Source organism: Botrytis sinoallii, assembly GCF_014898435.1.
Source record: "Botrytis sinoallii strain Bc 23 chromosome Unknown BSIN_029, whole genome shotgun sequence".
Lineage (NCBI taxonomy): Eukaryota > Fungi > Ascomycota > Leotiomycetes > Helotiales > Sclerotiniaceae > Botrytis > Botrytis sinoallii.
In genome coordinates this window covers 289,767-307,907 of record NW_024066056.1, presented here as the reverse complement: position 1 = coordinate 307,907, position 18,141 = coordinate 289,767, and the positions used below count along the sequence as shown (strand labels likewise).

The following is an 18,141-nucleotide window of genomic DNA, read 5'->3' as shown; positions in this document are numbered from 1 at the left end:
CAATAACATTGCGAAGGATGACTTATGATATCAAGCTCATGTCCAAGCATTCCAGATGTTGTAGCTTAAGAACGTCTCATGTTCCGCCGCCTTCAAACGCAAAGCTCGAAGATGCGAATCAATACAGGAACCTCAATCTTGTGCTTCTTTCTTGGCAACACAACACTGACACTCTTGGAACTTCCTACGAGGCGGCACTAGAACTTACTTGTAGGTTGAGATGAGTATATCCCTTTTTAAGCTTTGCGGTTGAGTTAGTGAATTTGTGTTGTAATTGGTGTTTCATGCTCTGAGATAAATAGAAACTTGTGAGATGTCCGAGCGGATAATTCTCAACTTCTAGACAAAGCGTACTTATTGTTTCAATTGGTTACTGGTATTATGATTCAAGGTCGTGAGATATCCGCTTTACCAAAGTACTTCAGTCTGCAGTGTAGAATCTTCTTAGAGGTGGATATTTCAGGGTCAGTGGGCTTTGAGGTAATACAGTTCAATGCGCGCGTTTGCGGGAGAAGATCATTTGATGATTGCAGTCAGCACATCCTATCATTGGTCGTGATGCTGAATTCCAATAATAAATATGCTCAGTCAGGTTACTCAGCGGTTGAATTGTCCTACGCATCGCGGGGAACGCAAGCAGGCCTTTCTCCACTGTAGCCAGGACGTCGTCAACAATTATCATTGGTCATATAGCCCTGTGTCTTCAATGTAATGCCGTAGATCCTTGTTTGGTAGGGAGTTGAGAACCGGCATGATCTGTGCGATGGATTGATATCCCGTTTCAAACATGATACTGAGTTTATGCATCTTTTCCACTTTGGCTGCAATGGAAACCATTCGGCCTTCAGACTTTGTCTACTTAATTCTTTTGTAATTATAATATCAGTCTGTGACTCTTTTGTATTTCATCTCCTTTCAACTTTTCTCCACCTGTCTCCTTTTTCAATTTGTATACATCCTCTTCGAATTCACTCATTTACGCGCGCCCAAGTTGCAGCTGCGTTTTCCCACGACTATTAAGATCATCCATTTCACGACAACAAGATTTCCCAAATAACAATACTTTAATTTCAAAATGGCGATTGGATTACTTCTTCCTATTCGAATTGCTCAAGCAGTTTTTGCTATCGTCGTACTTGGCTTGTCCGGATATGGTATGAGAGATATTAATGATTAGCATATCAAGGGATAACTGCTAACATACCACATAGTTTCCCACTGGTACAATGCCGATACTTTGACCGCAAGTCCTTCGCAAATCAACTTCTTGGTTTTCGTACCTGTCTTTACTTTGATTTCCATTGTCTATCTTGAAGTTGCACCCCGCTTCATGTCGAAAGGTACCTTTACCACTTTCAAAAGTACATACACAATTTTCTAACATTCATCAGCATCTCACCCATACGCACATCTCACATTTGAGCTTCTCAACGTTCTTTTCTACTTCGCAGGCTTCATTGCCCTCTCCGTCTTCATCAGCAACCTTCTTTTCTGTCGTGGTTCTGTCTGTGGAGCAGCTCGTGCCGATGCAGTCTTTGGTGCTTTCAGTTGGTTACTTTGGATGGGAAGCAGTGCTATTCTTGCATTGGAGATGTTTAAGGGAGGACGAGGAAAGACTTATCCTCAACCAAACATGGCTATGAAGGAGACTGGTAACCCAGTTTAAGTTGCTGGGTTGAGCGGAGAGAATGCAAAAGACAACCGGGGAGCATGTCCATACTATATGGGCACTGTTAGTTGATGAGAAGTCTTGATGGCCATGTCTCTTTTGAAAAGACGTATTGTGGTTATGGAAACAAAGGTTGATGACAAGGAAAAGATTGATGACTCGAATGTTCATGGAGTTGGGGGTCAAAACACACACAGCAGCAAGACTGACTGATGTCTATTCTAGAAATAAGTAATATTGAAATCTTTGATAATTGTTTCGCGTGTATCTACCTTTCTAATTGATGAATTTTCTCATGTTCCTTTCTAAGCATACTTTCCTTGTATTGGAATTGAATCATTCCTCTCTTAAAGTTTTTAAACAGGATCCAGTGTCTCAGGATTCAACAGTAAATATACCAACTCATGAGACGACAAAAAACTTAGATTTGAAAATCCCTTCCGAATCATCATCTCAAAAGCTCCAAAAATTCACAGGAATCCCCGTCTAGATAAATTATATAATCAGAAAGTCAGATAGCAAGTAAGTATCTTTCTAGGATCTACAAAACTCCAACGATAGATATATAGATTCCCTATACGTTTCGCTCTTTAAAAAGTTCTCATGAGTTTATATAAGTCTTACCTCCTATTGTATTATATTGTATTGCATTAATTTATTGATTCATTGATTCATACACTAGATAGATATACTCCACTGAATCTATATCTCTCATCCTGTAGAATACATCTTTATCTTTTCTTATTTCGTTACTTATTTCGTTGCTTTACTTTACTTTGGGTTGGGTTTGGTTTGGTTATGAAATTGTATGTTGATTCTTTTTCTTTTGATTGCGTTTTTGATCTTGTTTTTGATGTTTGATATTTAATATACAGTATCTAGTATTCAGTATCTAGGTATATATAAAAGCTACTAGAGATCTCTCAACTCTCAACTCTCAACCATCAAAATCCATTCTCCTCTCCATTCTCCAATTACTTGACATCCTCTTATCTCACATCCGATATCTGATATCAGGATTCCAGTCAAATCTACTACCCAGCAGTTCATTGACTCGTCAATTCAATCTGCCAATACTCAACTAGTCATCATATCAATCATCATACCAATCATTATACCAATTATCATACTACCCAACTATCACACTCAGTCAAACATACTCATTCTAACATACTCATTCTAATTCCAACATAATATACTCATCCCACCACACTAAATTGAATCCACAAATATCTATCTATACTTGAATCCTCAAATATTCTAATCCTCAAATATCTACATTCTAATTAACTAAATCCAATCCAATCCAATCCAATCTTTCAGAACAACCAGATATCCATATGATTTCATATCACTTCACATCACTTCCCAATTTCTCAAGCTTACTATCCGTACATACTTAAAGTATATTATTAGTCAATTAGGTTTTATTATATTCTCCTTCTCTTTCTCCTACTCTCCCTCATCCCATATCTCCCCATCCCATATCCCCTCATCCCATATCTCCCCATCACCTCCTTCCTAATCTCACATCTCACCTACAACTACTACTACAACTACCCACCCACCCACTATATATAAAACATTTCAAACAACATAAAGACAATTACAACTACAACCACAACCACAACCACAATTATCCAGATGATATATAAATACATATATAAATACACTAAATCCTCCCATTTTCCCCGCTATTTATAGACTAATAATCATAATAAAGTTTTCTTAAAGCCTCTTCCTTTCTTTACTCGATAGATATAATAGTACTAATAGTATAATGTAAACTCGTATATAGTATAATAGTATATAGTATAATAGTATAATAGTATAATAGTTATAATAGTATAATAGTATAATAGTATAATCGTATAATCGTATAATAGTATAATAGTATCATAGTATAATAGTATAATAGTATAATAGTATAATAGTATAATCGTATAAAGTATAATAGTATAATAGTATACATAGTATAATAGTATATAGTATAGTATACTAGTATAATAGTAAACTAGTATAATAGTATAATAGTAATATAATAGTAAATAGTATAGTCCAATACAATACAATACAATACAACACTCATTTCGTTCCTTCGTCCATTTCATATAATATAATATAAATATAAATATATCCTTTAATTTCATTCCTATAAATCAACATTTCATCCCCCTCTCAGATTTCCCACCCACGCTATTTCTTCTTTTCTCCTCCTCCTCCTCCTCTCTTCATTCATCATCTGATGTTCATCCATAGTACCAGTATTGATAGGTATCTAAATATACGCAAATAGGGCAGCTATACAAATGCCCTTCGATTATAAAATACCTCTTTCCATTCTCTTCCTCCTCTTAACCCCTTTATATTCCTTCTCTTCTTATCACACGATGTGACTCCTCCACTTCATCAATCCTATCTTTTCCTTCAATTTCTCTGTAATGGTATCGTTCATCAAAAATTACGAATGCATGCAAGCCGCCACCACCCATCCATCCCAAGAACCCACATCCATAATTTTATATGGCAAGTACTTAGGTATAATATAATTCCATCCATCCCAAATACGCCCATTCACAACACAATACTCCATTCCAATTCCATCACCCTTGTCACAGAAAGTTCCCACAATAATAAAATATTAGAAAGCATGAACCTTCTCCATGAACTTTCTTCCTTAAACGTATTCTTCCGGCTCTTAATCCCTAAAGCACAATAAAATCCAAAAACTATCACCACAAATAACAAATGCAAGCGTTATACTAGAACCCATTCACTTCCTCTTTTGATAAACTTGTCCAAAAGCAATGAGATATCATTCAACACAAAACGACAGATGTAAAATCCGAAGAACTCGGCTGCGTGACGAGTGCAAAGTTCGAGCCCAACTTGAGTTTTATCTGCATGGCGAAGACCAGGATCTTCAACTTGACGTGCAATTTGATCTGCTCATCTAGTTAGTTCTGTGGGTGATCAAAGTGTGATAGGATTGTTACATACCAATAGCTTGTGCAGCGTCAAATAGCTTCGCCAAAGCACTCATATAATTTGCATTCGGTCCAGAAAATTGCACTTGACTAACATCTCTCTTGGCAAATCGAGATCTAGGGGCAGACGTCATAGGTAATGTACCCATGGTTAGCCCTTCCTTGGGTATCTCAGGAGACGTGACCTTATTTGAGTAATTGTTGGCGAGACCCATGGCGGAATTCTTCGAACGTAGGCGTCTCCATGAGAACGAAGAGGTCTTGCTAGATGTATTTCCAGATTTAGTACTCGTACTAGCAAAGTCCATGGGATCACCCATAGTTGTTGCGTCCTTGAACATCCCATTCGAGCCATGTACGCCAACTTCATTGCCCAGCTTTTTACTGAGTGTGATTTGGACCTGTTCCAGAATCCCTTCCAAAGCTTGCATTTCTTCCAAAACAGCATCAGCATCGCAAGTATCAACTTGACCTAGCTTCATCAAAGCTGCTGTAAGGAAGTCACAACTAGCGATTTTGTCTTCGACTCCCTTAATCTTAACACCCTTCACACGCCATACATCTCGAGGTATGAACAATTTAGTGGATAGATAGCCACCCCTCGGATGTGCAATAGTTTGATACAAAGCCCGCATAAGCCAGAATGGACGAAGGAGATATTCCGTTGGACAAGGCTCTAATGGAATTGGTGCACCTGCACTCATTGGATTTGGCGAACCCGGGCTTTCTGGAGAGTGAAGATCATTGTTGAAAAGATAAAGGCCTCCAGTAGGTGCACCGTTCATCTTCTCTTTAAACGCGGCAGCAATCGGTGTTGGGAGAGTGGGCATGGCAGGCATTCTTCCATTGATATGATTACCTTGTCCAGTCATTGGCGTAGGTGGCATGACATCACCAAATTCGTCCATATTGGAAATCGACATAGTATGACTTCGGACATTCTTCAAACTTGACGAGGAAAAATTCTTTCGCAGTCCTGCTCTCGAGTGGGAACGGTTTGGTGATCCTGATCGAGGTATAGAGTTGAAGTTGTCGTTGCTATCATTTGTGAGTGTCTGGGTAAGGAATGCTGTCGGAGGAAAAGTATAATCTGAAGAGCTCGGTCCTGAGATTGAACCTTGTCGTGTGGGAATAGCTGCTCGAAGGCTGATCGAACCTAGCCCGTGTTGTAGTAAACCGGCAGTCTTAGGACCTGCAAAGCCATCAGGAATTTGTGGTGGCGGTATTGATGGAGGCAGAGTCAAGGGAGCATTTTGAACTTCAATCAACCTTGATGATGTCTCGATTTTTAATTGTTTGGCGTTCTGACCAGATAGCCTTCTGCTTTGAACACTCTGCGCTGGACTACTTTTTCTTACCGGGCTACCGTCAAGGGTTGGTGGTGCAGGCAATGCTTGAGAAGGCGGCGGGTGAGGTGGTTGAATTTGAGACTGCGATAAAACAACTGGTGATATCGTCGGTGCTGCGGTGATATTGCTGAGCGGGGGTATGGAACCACTGGAGCTATGCCAAGTCCGACCCGAAAACGACCCACTGGAATCAGATTCCCTAGGTAGTGCCGACTTAGACTGTAGACCGAATTCAAAGTCATCCATCACGTAACCTCTTGTCATTTCTTCAAGCATCCTCTCTTCCTCTTCTGACTCATTTCCTTCATAGTCATCAAGGGGACCAATATGTGGCTCTTGTATTTGTTGAAACATTCGTTTTCGTTCCCTTTCATGTGCATCCTCTATAGCAGCTTCTCGTTCGTTTTGGCGCACTCTTTCTTTTGCCAACTCAATCTTTCTCCTGACACTTGCTACAAGTTCTTCATCGTCATCATCGTCATCATAATTTACAGGCTCGAAGCCATCGTCATAAGCCGCTTCAACGGCAGCATCCAGTGCTGCATCGAATTCTGCTTCGGTTTGACCGCTAGAAGCACGAATATGTTTCCTCCTTACATGTAGTGACGAAGATCTAGAATGTACAGATGAAGCAGCCGATCCGCCAGACTCATCAATGGTATCTAACCACGACATAGATTCATTACTGGGTGCTCGTGTATGCCCTTTGGACGGAGACGGAGCAGACAAGTTAGAGTTAGATTTCGGGCTCGGCGGTTCGGAAGACTTCTGTCTTCGATGGCCGGAGCTCGATGGCCCATATGTCATCGGTGACACGGGTCGCCTTGGAGACAGAGGAGGTGGCATGTACTGGCTTTCCATAGGTACGGCTAAGCTCGTTTCAATGTTTCTTCCTTGAGATTGATTATACCTAGAGAAGTAATTGGATCGTTGGTCAGGGTGGTTTCTAGTCTGTGTCTGGGGAGGCTCGAAGGTCGAAGACTCGCCTCGCGAGTGCGATCGACGGTTCCTCGAATATGATCGGTCTCGCTGAGATTCGTTTGGGTGAGAAGCATCGTTGACTATCCTCGTAATTGTGGCTGTCTCTATAAAAGCAGGCTCATCATCTTCGTCACTCATTGGAAGCTCGTCTGGTCTATATTCCGATCTAAAGTCTGTGCTTTCGGGCCTGGCAGGAAGTGCCTTTTCGTCACTTAACTCGGGAGTAATCTTCGCCAATTCATTTATCCGGCTAGTATAAGTATTACGCTAAAATCATTAGTCAATGGTAAATAATTGATCTACCAACATAATACTCACAATTGCTTCCAGCTTGCGTCGATCCTCGTCTCCTGAACTACGAGCCATAACTTGCTGTAACAAATTGCACGCCTCAGAATACGCCTGCATGGCGCCTTCATAGTTTTGTGCATTGTCAAGTAAGACTGCCGTATTCGCTTTCTGCAAAGCTTTGGACAACATGGCTTTTTGCGAGGGCTGCTTAGAGCCTCGAGAAGAACTACTACTCTTTTCGGCCCTTGAACGGTTCCTTGAATGGCCCCTCGCCACTCGTGATTCCTCTTCGGATGGGGGACGACGTGTTGCTGCTTCAGTCGAGAGAGCCGATATTGGTGAAGGACTAATACTGTGATTTCCTGACCTTGAGGGCGATCGTCGTTGAGAGATATCTCTGGGCCTAGAACCTTCCCAAGTTTTTCCAAAGTAATCGGGCACAGTCTGGTGAACAGCAGCCGATAACAATCCAGCCGTGGAAGGGGTCAACGCACTTGACAGCGATGGGGAATGGTTTCCGGATTGCTGATCAATTGGTAGAGTAATAATCGGAGGGAGGGATGACGGTAGAGGGGGGTTCGCGGGTCGGTCTGTCGGTCTTCTCGTCTGAGGGCTGTTGTCAATTGAAGGTCGACTCTTTTGTAATTTTCTTGGGGGAGATTGGCCAACACCATTCCCATTCAATCCGGATCCGCCAAAACTCAAACGTGAGATTGAATTAGAACGACTCCGAATATGTCCTCCGGCACTTGAAGTTGTCGATTGACTCCACCGATTGAAATTTCCGGTTTGTTCTTTAACACCGCTTGTACTACTAGAGCGGCAATGGGGTTGCCTCGGCTGTCTTCGCGATTCCCCTATTGCATCGTGAGATTCATTTTGAGGAGGGGGCGCAATCTGGCGAGGGTTCCCAAACGAGGGTTTGCGTTGTAGGCGATTGACCGGTGCATTCAAAGTGGAATTGGCAGAGGAATTGTTGAATCTTGAATTTGATACTGGATTGTTCGTAGGTAGTGGATATGGCAGACGATCCTCTGTTGTTGTACTGTAAGATAACGATGGCATTGTCGGGAATAGAAGTCGAGGTTTAAAATTGGTGGATAAGTGGATAGTAAATTGTACTGTATCAAAAGTGGGCTAATCCTATTTAGGTTAGAGACGTGACTAGCTTTATGTGATCACAGTGATCCGTTATGGTAAGGTTCCTTCCTTACCCCCTTGTCTTTTAATCGCAAGCCAATCTGGTTCTCTCTTTTGTTGCTGCTGCGTCGGGACTAATAAATAATAATGATAATAATGACAATATAAGGCCGTCGGACGGGATCTGTGTGTCAATTACGACTTCGATTTGAATGATGCTCCTTCAACCAACCTACGTAAGTCTCCACGAGAGAAAAGAAAGAAGATCTACCCTTTTCCCCGATTTTGTTATTTCAACGTGATCTTCTTTGCTAAAACAAGATGGGCTTCGTCCCCTTTTTTCCCCTTCGCTCTTCCGTTCCTTCTTCCCTCTCTTATGAAAATGAGATTGAGATTGAGAGTGGGAGTGGGCGTGGGAGTGGGATTGAGCGTATTTTCTATCCAATTATGGTATTGACTCCGACTTATCGATGTCGAGTTTTATATATAGTATATGGTATATAGTATCGTATCGCCTGTGGTATGGTAGGTGCAGAATCCGGATGGCGACGTCTCAATTAAATACCTAAATATTTATGATATTTGTGCTGGGAGTCTGAGAGTCTGGGAGTCTGGGACTGGAATCGGAACGTGCCACTTTTCTAATCGAGGGTTGTAACTTGTAGGGGACCAATTGAAGTGGGTGAAGTGGAGTGGAGGTAGGTATTCGAAATTGCCTGGTCGATCAATAAATCAATATTAGCACATCTATTCCTAAAATTCTTTGCAATCCCATATGCATTACAACAACTGTTGAACAACAGCTATATCGATCAACACCCACCTGACCTGACCTGACCTGGCCTGACCTGGAAGAAGAATATATGAATGGAGACTTGCTCAAACTTCTCTTTTAGGATTCATGGTCTTCCAGAATGCTATCTCCAAAGCCAAGGTTGTTTCCCTCCCAATGTTCGATGTGATCTTTGGTTTAATCATACAATGTGTTGCCGAGAGGTTCCACGGTTTCCAGATGATCAATATATAGAGTTTGTCGGTAAATGCTGCTACAATTTAATGCCGACGCGCTCTTTGCTCCCACAAGTCCTATCCTACACAAATTCCGATGTGTATTGAATGATGGCAGGATTCAACAAGGTATGGAAAAGTTAAGATGGTTCCCTCAAGATCAAGCTCACTTGACTCCGCGATGCTTCTATTTGAGACAGACAGTGCAATGTCCGATATCCCTAGGCGTTTATTGTACGATGTCGTTGGAGGGGTACATATACCGGTACCGGCTGCGGATTGGCGGCAGTAACATCAATCAAGGTAATGTGCCTAGTAAATATTGACATCTATCATACATAGATCTGATGGCAGTGACAGCAAATCGTCATCGACATGCAACTCAAATTCCAATAATAACTTTTATAAACAAAAAATGGGCAAGAAATGGAGTGAGTGGGTGAAGGCAAAATCAGAATCAAAGAAACACACAAAACTCCAAACTCAAAACGAAAACTCTGGGACCCTTGATGAGTAAAACGAAGTACAAGTTGAAAGGTCGGTCAAGAAATTCGTAAAAATTGAGATTGAAGCTGCAAGTGGTCTGAATTCTATCACTCCCTTTTCCATTCCGGCGGGTGCGTATTCTGGATAAGGGAATGGATATTCTGCGGTGGTAGCAGCGTTTCTCATCGTACCAAGCATCCAAATAGTGCAAGACAAGGCCCGGGATGGTCAAAAGGGCACGGCGCAAGGGGTATATACTCTTTTGGGAGCGTTGTGGTTAGACTGGTTAGACTGGTTAGACAACTCTTGACTCTCGCGTACGATGATTTGATGATGAAGTAAGAAACTGGATAAACTGGGCCTTCAATCCGTGCCAAAAATGTGTGCAAGGTACGAAGGAAAGGACATGATCACGGCTATGAATTGACAAGGAGTAAAACATGTGAACTGCAAGGATAAATCGCCATCACCATGCGAATCAGGGATTGTGAGGTCCCAAAGAGGTCTTGGTACGTCTTGGAGAAGCCTTTCTACCTTTCTCAAACTTCCCCTTTTCGAGTAGACGTGCAGGACGACGTAACCGTTACCAGCTTTTTCCAGCTTCATCTCACACTTTCTTACTCAAAATTACTCCATATGTTCACCATGGGAACTTTGCTATTTTGGTACATTGAATCATGCTTACGAAAAATGCTTCAAAGGGACCAAAGCTTAACATTTTTCAGCATGGTACAAAGTCTAATCATATCTTGTCTTGCCTGTACAACATCTGCTCCGTTACCGTAAAGGGGACGGACCGGACTATCAACCAAAGAATGAAAACCCGCAATATCAACGGTTGTAAATGGCTATGTCGTAGATCTTTGTGCAAATGGTATTGTTGTATGCATACATTATTTTGTGCGTCTCCACGCACTACCTTAAGTACCTGCCTATAAATTGAACTCGAATAATTTCTCTGATCTTCATGCATCTACATTAATAACTGTCGATGCCCGAATCCCACAACCCATCAAGCTAATTCGCATGCTCAATACGGTAATAATTTGATGTCGTTTCACATCTTACTAGCTTTCAGAAACTTTAGGGGTAAACCGCTTGATATGAACGTTCGAAATTCTCCGATGCCTAACATCTCTCATTGCTAAAGAAGAGAAACGAAACATATGTAGATCCGCCGTTTTTAAGTTCACTAGAAGGATTCACTTGCTTACAATCATCGAATATCTATCTTCAACAATCACATTGGCAATCTCGATAGATCTCTAGGCCAAAACTTTGTTTCGAGTGTGGGTTAGCTTCGGGCCCTTGAACTTGTTCTGTAAGGTGTACTGAAACAACATAAGCTCCTCCCCAAATTCGAATCCTCGGTCTCCTTACAATTTCACACGAATGCTAGTGCTGCTGTGTCATTTTCATCTGATGCTTAACCTCGCCGTTATAATATTGTTTAATTCGGTTTGGCTATGTTTCTAGTAATACGTTGACAAACAGCCGAATTCTTAAGGCTATAACCAATACACCATTCATGACACTACTACTGAAAACAATATACACAGAATCACAGTCTGTAGAACAAATCTATTTCGGATCTATTGCATGATGATGGTAAGCCAAGGTACATCTCAATCATGGATACTTGTAGATAGATGAAATAGCTTACGATTTAGCGTGATCTAGAAGGATTGTAATTTTCTCAAAACTTTCCCTTTTCTGTATAGTTCGTTGGATGGATGGTTACATTAGGATTCTTCTCTTACTTACGATACATAATCAAAGCACCTCCTTCCATGAAAAGTCATCCATGATACAGTCATCGATTACCGATCCATTCGCGAAATCGATCTAACGGAAAATACCATGTTGGATCAAAGAGAGTTCCTAGTTAGTAGTGACCCTAGTTGTGTCAGATACGAGTATCTGATTCTGATGGTTAGCTTCCATTTCCTTTCAAGGGTGTACATGCCACATGGCTTTTGATCAATCTTTGAGAAGACGGCTCGTTCATCTGGCCGTTGGAGATCTAGTACTTTTATCTTTGCTCAATGAAAACGTACTAGGAAATAACATAAGGCTCCAACTAGCCATAATTGTTGAATCTTACGAACGATTACCAATATTCTTGGCCCATTGTCTGTTCTCAAGTTTCATCTTCTTCTACTTCATCGGCTTCCTTCTATCCGTTTTCTGGGCAAAACTCAAAAGCTTGATTGATTTGATTGACTTGGTTGACTGAATTGACTTGATTGACTTCGGTGACTTGGTTGACTTGTTGTCACATATAGCAGACTTGTTATCGAAAACTCAAAAAACGATTCAATGTCATATAAAGTAAGAAAACAGTCTGATAAAGACCATGGACTCTGTATAATACCGAGACTGTCTTGTCCGAATGAAGATCCTAATGTTCCAAGGTCCCGACCAAGCATTCCAAATGCCTAATTCCTGAGTCGGTTCGATAGCTTCAAGTGCATCTCCCACTGAGTATTAAACATTAAACCTGTTGTAGCAGCTTGCTATCAGGTTGTGCGACATTGCATTTGTACCTATAGTAAGATTCCAGGTCCAATTTGCGAGGCAATGCGTGAATATGGTATAGAGGTTTAGTTTCAGAATACTCCTGGAGTAGTTCATCCTCGAATTCGATAGTCATGATTCTCGGTGCTGTGAACAAGGGTACCCGTGGACTGCTACTGAACATGTATGGGGTTGTAACGATAGTAGACGAATACCCAAGGGAAAATCTTGGGCAAGGGAGGGTCATTCAAGCTCAGGATACTCACGCTCATCGCCTGGATGCGCTCATACACACAGGACCTCAAGAGACCTTGGAAATGAGCAATTCTTGATCACCTCTTTGAAGATTGAGCCACATAATTGCTATGGGCGGTGGAAATGTCGAGGGTCATCTGGCACCTGGGCATGCTTTGATGTGCAAGATTTACAGTCTGTGCTGTGTGGCTTTGTCTTAAAGCTGCTGAGGTATTTATCGATCTGAAGAGCCAACGTCGTCGAACTAAGCCTTTCAATGTGATTTGAACAGACCTCTGATAAATCTTGTAGATCATGCCAATCAAAGCTCTTCAAAAACGCCATTGGGTTTGAAGTCTGTCATTATAATGCATAGTTCTCCTTGACCCCCCAATGACGCTTAGATTTCCAGTATCTGGATTTAAAGCAAGTAACCTCGGGTCGTTGCATAGTTACAAATTGGAGAGCATTGATTTCCAATCCATAACATATAATTTTCGAGTACCGGTATCGAGATGGTCTGAAAAAAGGAGGGGGAAAGGTTGGAGGAACAGCATGATTGAGGTACTTGACAAACATGTTCCCCTCCTTCCATTTGATAATAGTCCGAAAACTATTATATGTATCAATCCAAGGATAAACAGATAGCAAAACAGCTGCTCGTAGATTATAGATTACTGCGATGTATTCCAAAGTATTGTGTAGCCCATCATGCCCCTCATTCAGCCCCTCATTCACGATAAGAGATAAGAATTTGTTTACTAATGACATTATTGTTTGATCCATCATCGGAATCTCAACACCGTCTCCCACCGCGGAGCACAAACGCCGCTTCGGATTTTGATATGTATGATTCATGATACCAAGCAAAGTGACACCATCTCTTGTGAAGAAACATATTTTATATTTTGATACCCTTTTAGCATCATTTGACAGCCAGCTTTGACTTCCGTGATACATTACTTTTTGCCACTTCATCGTTCGATCTCATACATCCCTCACAGTCTTTCAACACACTCATTTAGGATGGGGGAACACAAGCAAACGCAAGGCGGAATTAGAATTGCCATAGATGTACGTGGAACAAATTTCTATCATAGCTTTCGTTAGTCTGTGGCACTTGTAGAAGGAAGACTGCATTATTATGATCCTATAGCCTATTCCGGGCATTATGGTCTAGCCTTTGAACATCCAAGGAGATGTAAAGCAATTTCATGGCTTTGACAATTCCACAGCACTATGCTAACAATGAGCACAGCGTGGTGGAACCTTCACCGACTGTGTGGGAAATCCAGGCACGGGGAAGATGGAGGATGATGTGATTATCAAACTCCTATCTGAAGACCCTTCCAACTACGATGATGCCCCTCTGGAGGGTATCAGGCGGCTGATGTCCAAATTCCTCAAGAAAGATATTCCTCGTGGAGAGCCTTTAGATACTTCAAAGATAGAATCCATTCGAATGGGAACCACCGTAGCTACGAACGCATTGCTGGAAAGAAAGGGCGAAAAAATTGCTATGGTGGTGACTAAGGGATTCAAAGATTGTCTGGAAATTGGCAATCAATCAAGACCTAAGATTTTTGATCTCGCGATCAAAAAACCTGACGTCTTGTACGAATTTGTAGTGGAGATTGACGAACGGGTTACGTTGGAAGATTACGCTGAAGATCCGGAGCGAAGTATCACTAAAGTTGAAGCCAGTGGTACAAAAGATCAAGATCTGGTGCGGGGTTTATCTTCCGAAGCTGTGCGCATTTTGCAGCGTCCTGAAGAACAAATCATCCGATCACAATTACAGGAAGTTTTCGATCAAGGAATTAAAAGTATAGCAGTTTGTTTGATGCATGGTTATACATTCCCTGACCATGAAGCCTTAGTTGGCAAAATTGCGAAAGAGATTGGATTTGAGCATGTATCTCTTAGTCATGAACTGATGCCTATGATCAAATTGGTCCCGAGAGCCACATCAGCATGTGCTGATGCATATTTAACACCCGCGATCAAAAAGTATATCGCCGGATTTTCCAAAGGCTTTGAAGGTGGCCTCGGAGCGGAAAGCGTGAAAAATGCAAAAGGAGCAAAAGGAGCTCGGTGCGAGTTTATGCAGAGTGATGGAGGTCTGGTAGATGTCGACAACTTCTCAGGTCTTAAAGCAATTCTATCGGGCCCTGCTGGAGGAGTTGTAGGATATGCACTTACTTCATATGACCCTGAGACTAAGATACCCGTGATTGGGTTTGACATGGGCGGTACCTCTACCGATGTCTCTAGATATGGCTCGGGAAGATATGAACATGTCTTTGAGACCACTACAGCTGGTGTGACTATTCAGTCTCCTCAACTCGACATCAATACTGTAGCTGCAGGTGGTGGTTCGCGTCTATTCTTTAAGAATGGGTTGTTTGTGGTTGGACCAGAATCGGCCGGTGCACATCCTGGACCTGCATGTTATCGCAAGGGAGGACCAGCTGCGGTTACCGATGCAAATCTTTTCTTGGGTCGACTCATTCCTGATTTCTTTCCAAAGATTTTCGGAAAGAATGAAGATGAGGGTCTCGATGTTACAGCAAGCGAGAAGCTTCTTCAAGAACTAGCCGAACAAGTCAACAAGGAGATGGGTAAAAACATGACTGCTGATGAAGTCGCTTACGGATTCTTGACTGTCGCGAACGAAACCATGACCCGACCCATCCGATCTCTAACCGAAGCAAAGGGTTTTGATACATCCAAGCACCGCCTTGCGACATTTGGGGGTGCTGGTGGACAACATGCCGTTGCGATTGCTGAGAGTTTGGGTATACGCCAGATACTTGTTCATCGCTATTCATCGGTGCTGTCAGCGTATGGTATGGCTTTAGCTGATGTAGTCGATGAGGAACAGGAGCCAGAATCAAAGATATGGTCCGACGATGGAGAGTCACGAGACTACTTGAAGAAGAAAATCGAGGAGCTCAAACAAAAGTCGACCAATGCCCTAAAATCACAAGGGTTTCAAGATAGCTCTATAGTTCACGAGGAATATTTGAATATGAGATACCGTGGCACTGAATCTGCATTGATGGTTGTCAAACCTGATAAGCAAGATGTGGAGGAATTCGGTGGTGATGAATGGGCTTACGGGAAAGCTTTCATCAAACAACATCAACAAGAGTTCGGTTTTACTTTACCTGATCGAGATATTATTGTAGACGATGTTCGAGTTCGTGGTATTGGAAAGAGTTTTGAAGGACTTGAAAAGACAGTGGATCAACAATTGAAGGAGATCAATCCTAAGGATGTTGAAACTGGCAAGAAAGAGTACAAGAGATCCCAAGTATACTTTGAAGGCGGTCGACAAGATACCCCCATATACAAGCTGGAAGATCTTGATACAGGTGACCGAATCAAGGGACCAGCAATTCTTGCAGATGGAACACAAACTGTTGTTATTACTCCCGGCGCAAGTGCATTGATAATCGAAACGCACGTAGTAATAAATATCGGTGAACATGAAAGCAAAGACAAGTAAGTTTTGCACAAAAATTATGTGGGATTGGGACATTTTTGCTAATAACTCTCAGATCCTCGACCAAAGACGAAACAAAATCAGTAGACCCTATTATGCTTAGTATCTTTGCTCATAGGTTCATGGCTATTGCAGAACAGATGGGCAGAGCACTCCAAAAAACCAGTGTCAGCACAAATGTCAAGGAGAGACTCGACTATTCATGCGCATTGTTTGACTCTACTGGTGGATTAGTAGCCAATGCTCCACATCTTCCAGTCCATCTGGGCTCAATGTCTACCTGCGTCAAACGTCAAGCTGAAATTTGGAAAGGCAAGCTTGTCAAAGGAGATGTCATAGTTTCCAATCATCCTGAATATGGAGGAACACATCTTCCTGATATTACAGTCATCACCCCTGCTTTCAATCCGGCTGGTGATGAAATTCTTTTCTACGTCGCTTCTAGAGCCCATCACGCTGATATTGGTGGTATTCTTCCCGGTAGTATGCCTCCACATTCGAGAGAATTATACCAAGAAGGTGCCGCAATCAAGTCTGAGAAACTAGTTAGCGCAGGCCATTTTAACGAGGAAAGAATGACACAGCTTCTTCTTGACGAGCCTGCACAATATCAAGGATGTAGTGGCACACGATGTTTGGCAGATAATATCTCGGATCTTAAAGCTCAAATTTCTAGCAACATGAAGGGCATCAATCTTATCAGTACTTTGATTGAGGAATATGGCGAGGAAGTGGTAAACTTCTACATGGTCAATATCCAGAATAATGCCGAGCTTAGTGTGAGAAATCTCCTGAAAGATGTTAGCAAGCGATTCGAAGGACAAGATCTCTCTGCAATCGATTATATGGATGATGGCAGCCCGATCCAATTGAAAATCACCATCAACGCCGAAAAAGGAGAAGCCGTGTTCGATTTCGAGGGAACAGGTCCAGAAGTATACGGTAAGTACTCCACCAACATCCTGATCTCCCTCCTCACCAACTAACAAATCTCAAGCAAACACCAACGCCCCCCAAGCCGTAACCTACAGCGCAATCATCTACTGTCTTCGCAGTCTCATCAGTGAAGACATCCCCCTCAACCAAGGCTGTCTCAAACCCATCACCGTCCTCATCCCACCCAAATCCTTCCTCTCCCCCTCAGACAAAGCCGCCGTCGTCGGCGGCAACGTCCTCACCTCTCAACGCGTCACAGACGTCATCCTCCGCGCCTTCCGCGCCTGCGCCGCCTCCCAAGGCGACTGCAACAATCTCACCTTTGGCTTCGGCGGCAACGTCGACGGCCAGAAACACGTCAAGGGATTCGGATACTACGAAACCATCGCCGGTGGAAGCGGTGCGGGAAAACACTGGGACGGAACAAGTGGTGTGCACACGCACATGACGAATACGCGAATCACAGATGCGGAAGTCTTCGAACGTCGCTATCCCGTCCTGTTGAGAGAATTTTCTCTCCGCGCGGGAAGTGGAGGAGAGGGAAAATACAGGGGCGGGGATGGAGTCATCCGCGACATCGAGTTTCGAATCCCCGTCCAGGTGTCCATCCTAAGTGAAAGAAGAGTCTACAGACCGTATGGGCTCGAGGGCGGCGCAGACGCACAATGCGGGTTGAATATCTGGGTGCGGAAGGTGGCGAAGAGCGATAGGGGGAGATCGGATTTATTGTTGCGGGAGCCTGGGTTTGGGTCTCTGGAGAATTGTGAAAATGGAAAAGAAAAAGAAAAAGAAACCCAAGAAACACCATACGAAGAACGCCGCATCAATCTCGGGGGTAAAAATACCGCGGCAATGAAAGCTGGAGAGCGCATTATTATTCATACCCCTGGAGGAGGGGGATGGGGAAAGGTAGGCGAGGAGAGGGAGGTTGATCAGAGGAGCGATCCGAAGGCGGCGTGGAAGGGGGGGAGTTATGCGAGTAGGGAGGAGATGGCTTTGCAGGCTTGATTTTTTTTTTCTTTTTTTTTATGAGAG

The 18,141-nt window shown here is 42.6% G+C and overlaps 3 protein-coding genes across 3 annotated transcripts; 2 read left to right on the top strand and 1 right to left on the bottom strand.

The window, feature by feature from the left end:
* Positions 1 to 174: 174 nt before the first annotated feature.
* EAF02_011054 (uncharacterized protein) lies at positions 175 to 1,957 on the top strand. Its single transcript, XM_038907102.1, has 3 exons — positions 175 to 1,154; positions 1,212 to 1,340; positions 1,392 to 1,957. Exons 1-3 carry the CDS (start codon positions 1,076 to 1,078, stop codon positions 1,664 to 1,666), a joined length of 483 nt encoding a protein of 160 aa, XP_038753128.1. The 5' UTR covers positions 175 to 1,075; the 3' UTR covers positions 1,667 to 1,957.
* A 2,469-nt stretch (positions 1,958 to 4,426) lies between these two features.
* On the bottom strand, positions 4,427 to 8,342 carry EAF02_011053 (uncharacterized protein; the record flags this gene model as incomplete). Its single annotated transcript, XM_038907101.1, has 3 exons — positions 4,427 to 4,614; positions 4,670 to 7,253; positions 7,305 to 8,342. The coding sequence occupies 3 exons, from the start codon at positions 8,340 to 8,342 to the stop codon at positions 4,427 to 4,429; spliced, it is 3,810 nt and encodes a 1,269-aa protein (XP_038753127.1).
* A 5,164-nt stretch (positions 8,343 to 13,506) lies between these two features.
* EAF02_011052 (uncharacterized protein) lies at positions 13,507 to 18,114 on the top strand (the record flags this gene model as incomplete). The annotated part of the gene is made up of 4 exons (XM_038907100.1): positions 13,507 to 13,736; positions 13,921 to 16,169; positions 16,226 to 17,112; positions 17,168 to 18,114. Exons 1-4 carry the CDS (start codon positions 13,689 to 13,691, stop codon positions 18,112 to 18,114), a joined length of 4,131 nt encoding a protein of 1,376 aa, XP_038753126.1. The 5' UTR covers positions 13,507 to 13,688.
* Positions 18,115 to 18,141: the final 27 nt, after the last annotated feature.

Coding starts and splice junctions, on each gene's coding strand:
- EAF02_011054 (XM_038907102.1), top strand. CDS start 1,076: ATGGCGATTGGATTACTTCTTCCTATTCGAATTGCTCAAGCAGTTTTT. Junction 1,155..1,211: donor ACTTGGCTTGTCCGGATATG/GTATGAGAGATA, acceptor CATACCACATAG/TTTCCCACTGGTACAATGCC. Junction 1,341..1,391: donor ACCCCGCTTCATGTCGAAAG/GTACCTTTACCA, acceptor AACATTCATCAG/CATCTCACCCATACGCACAT.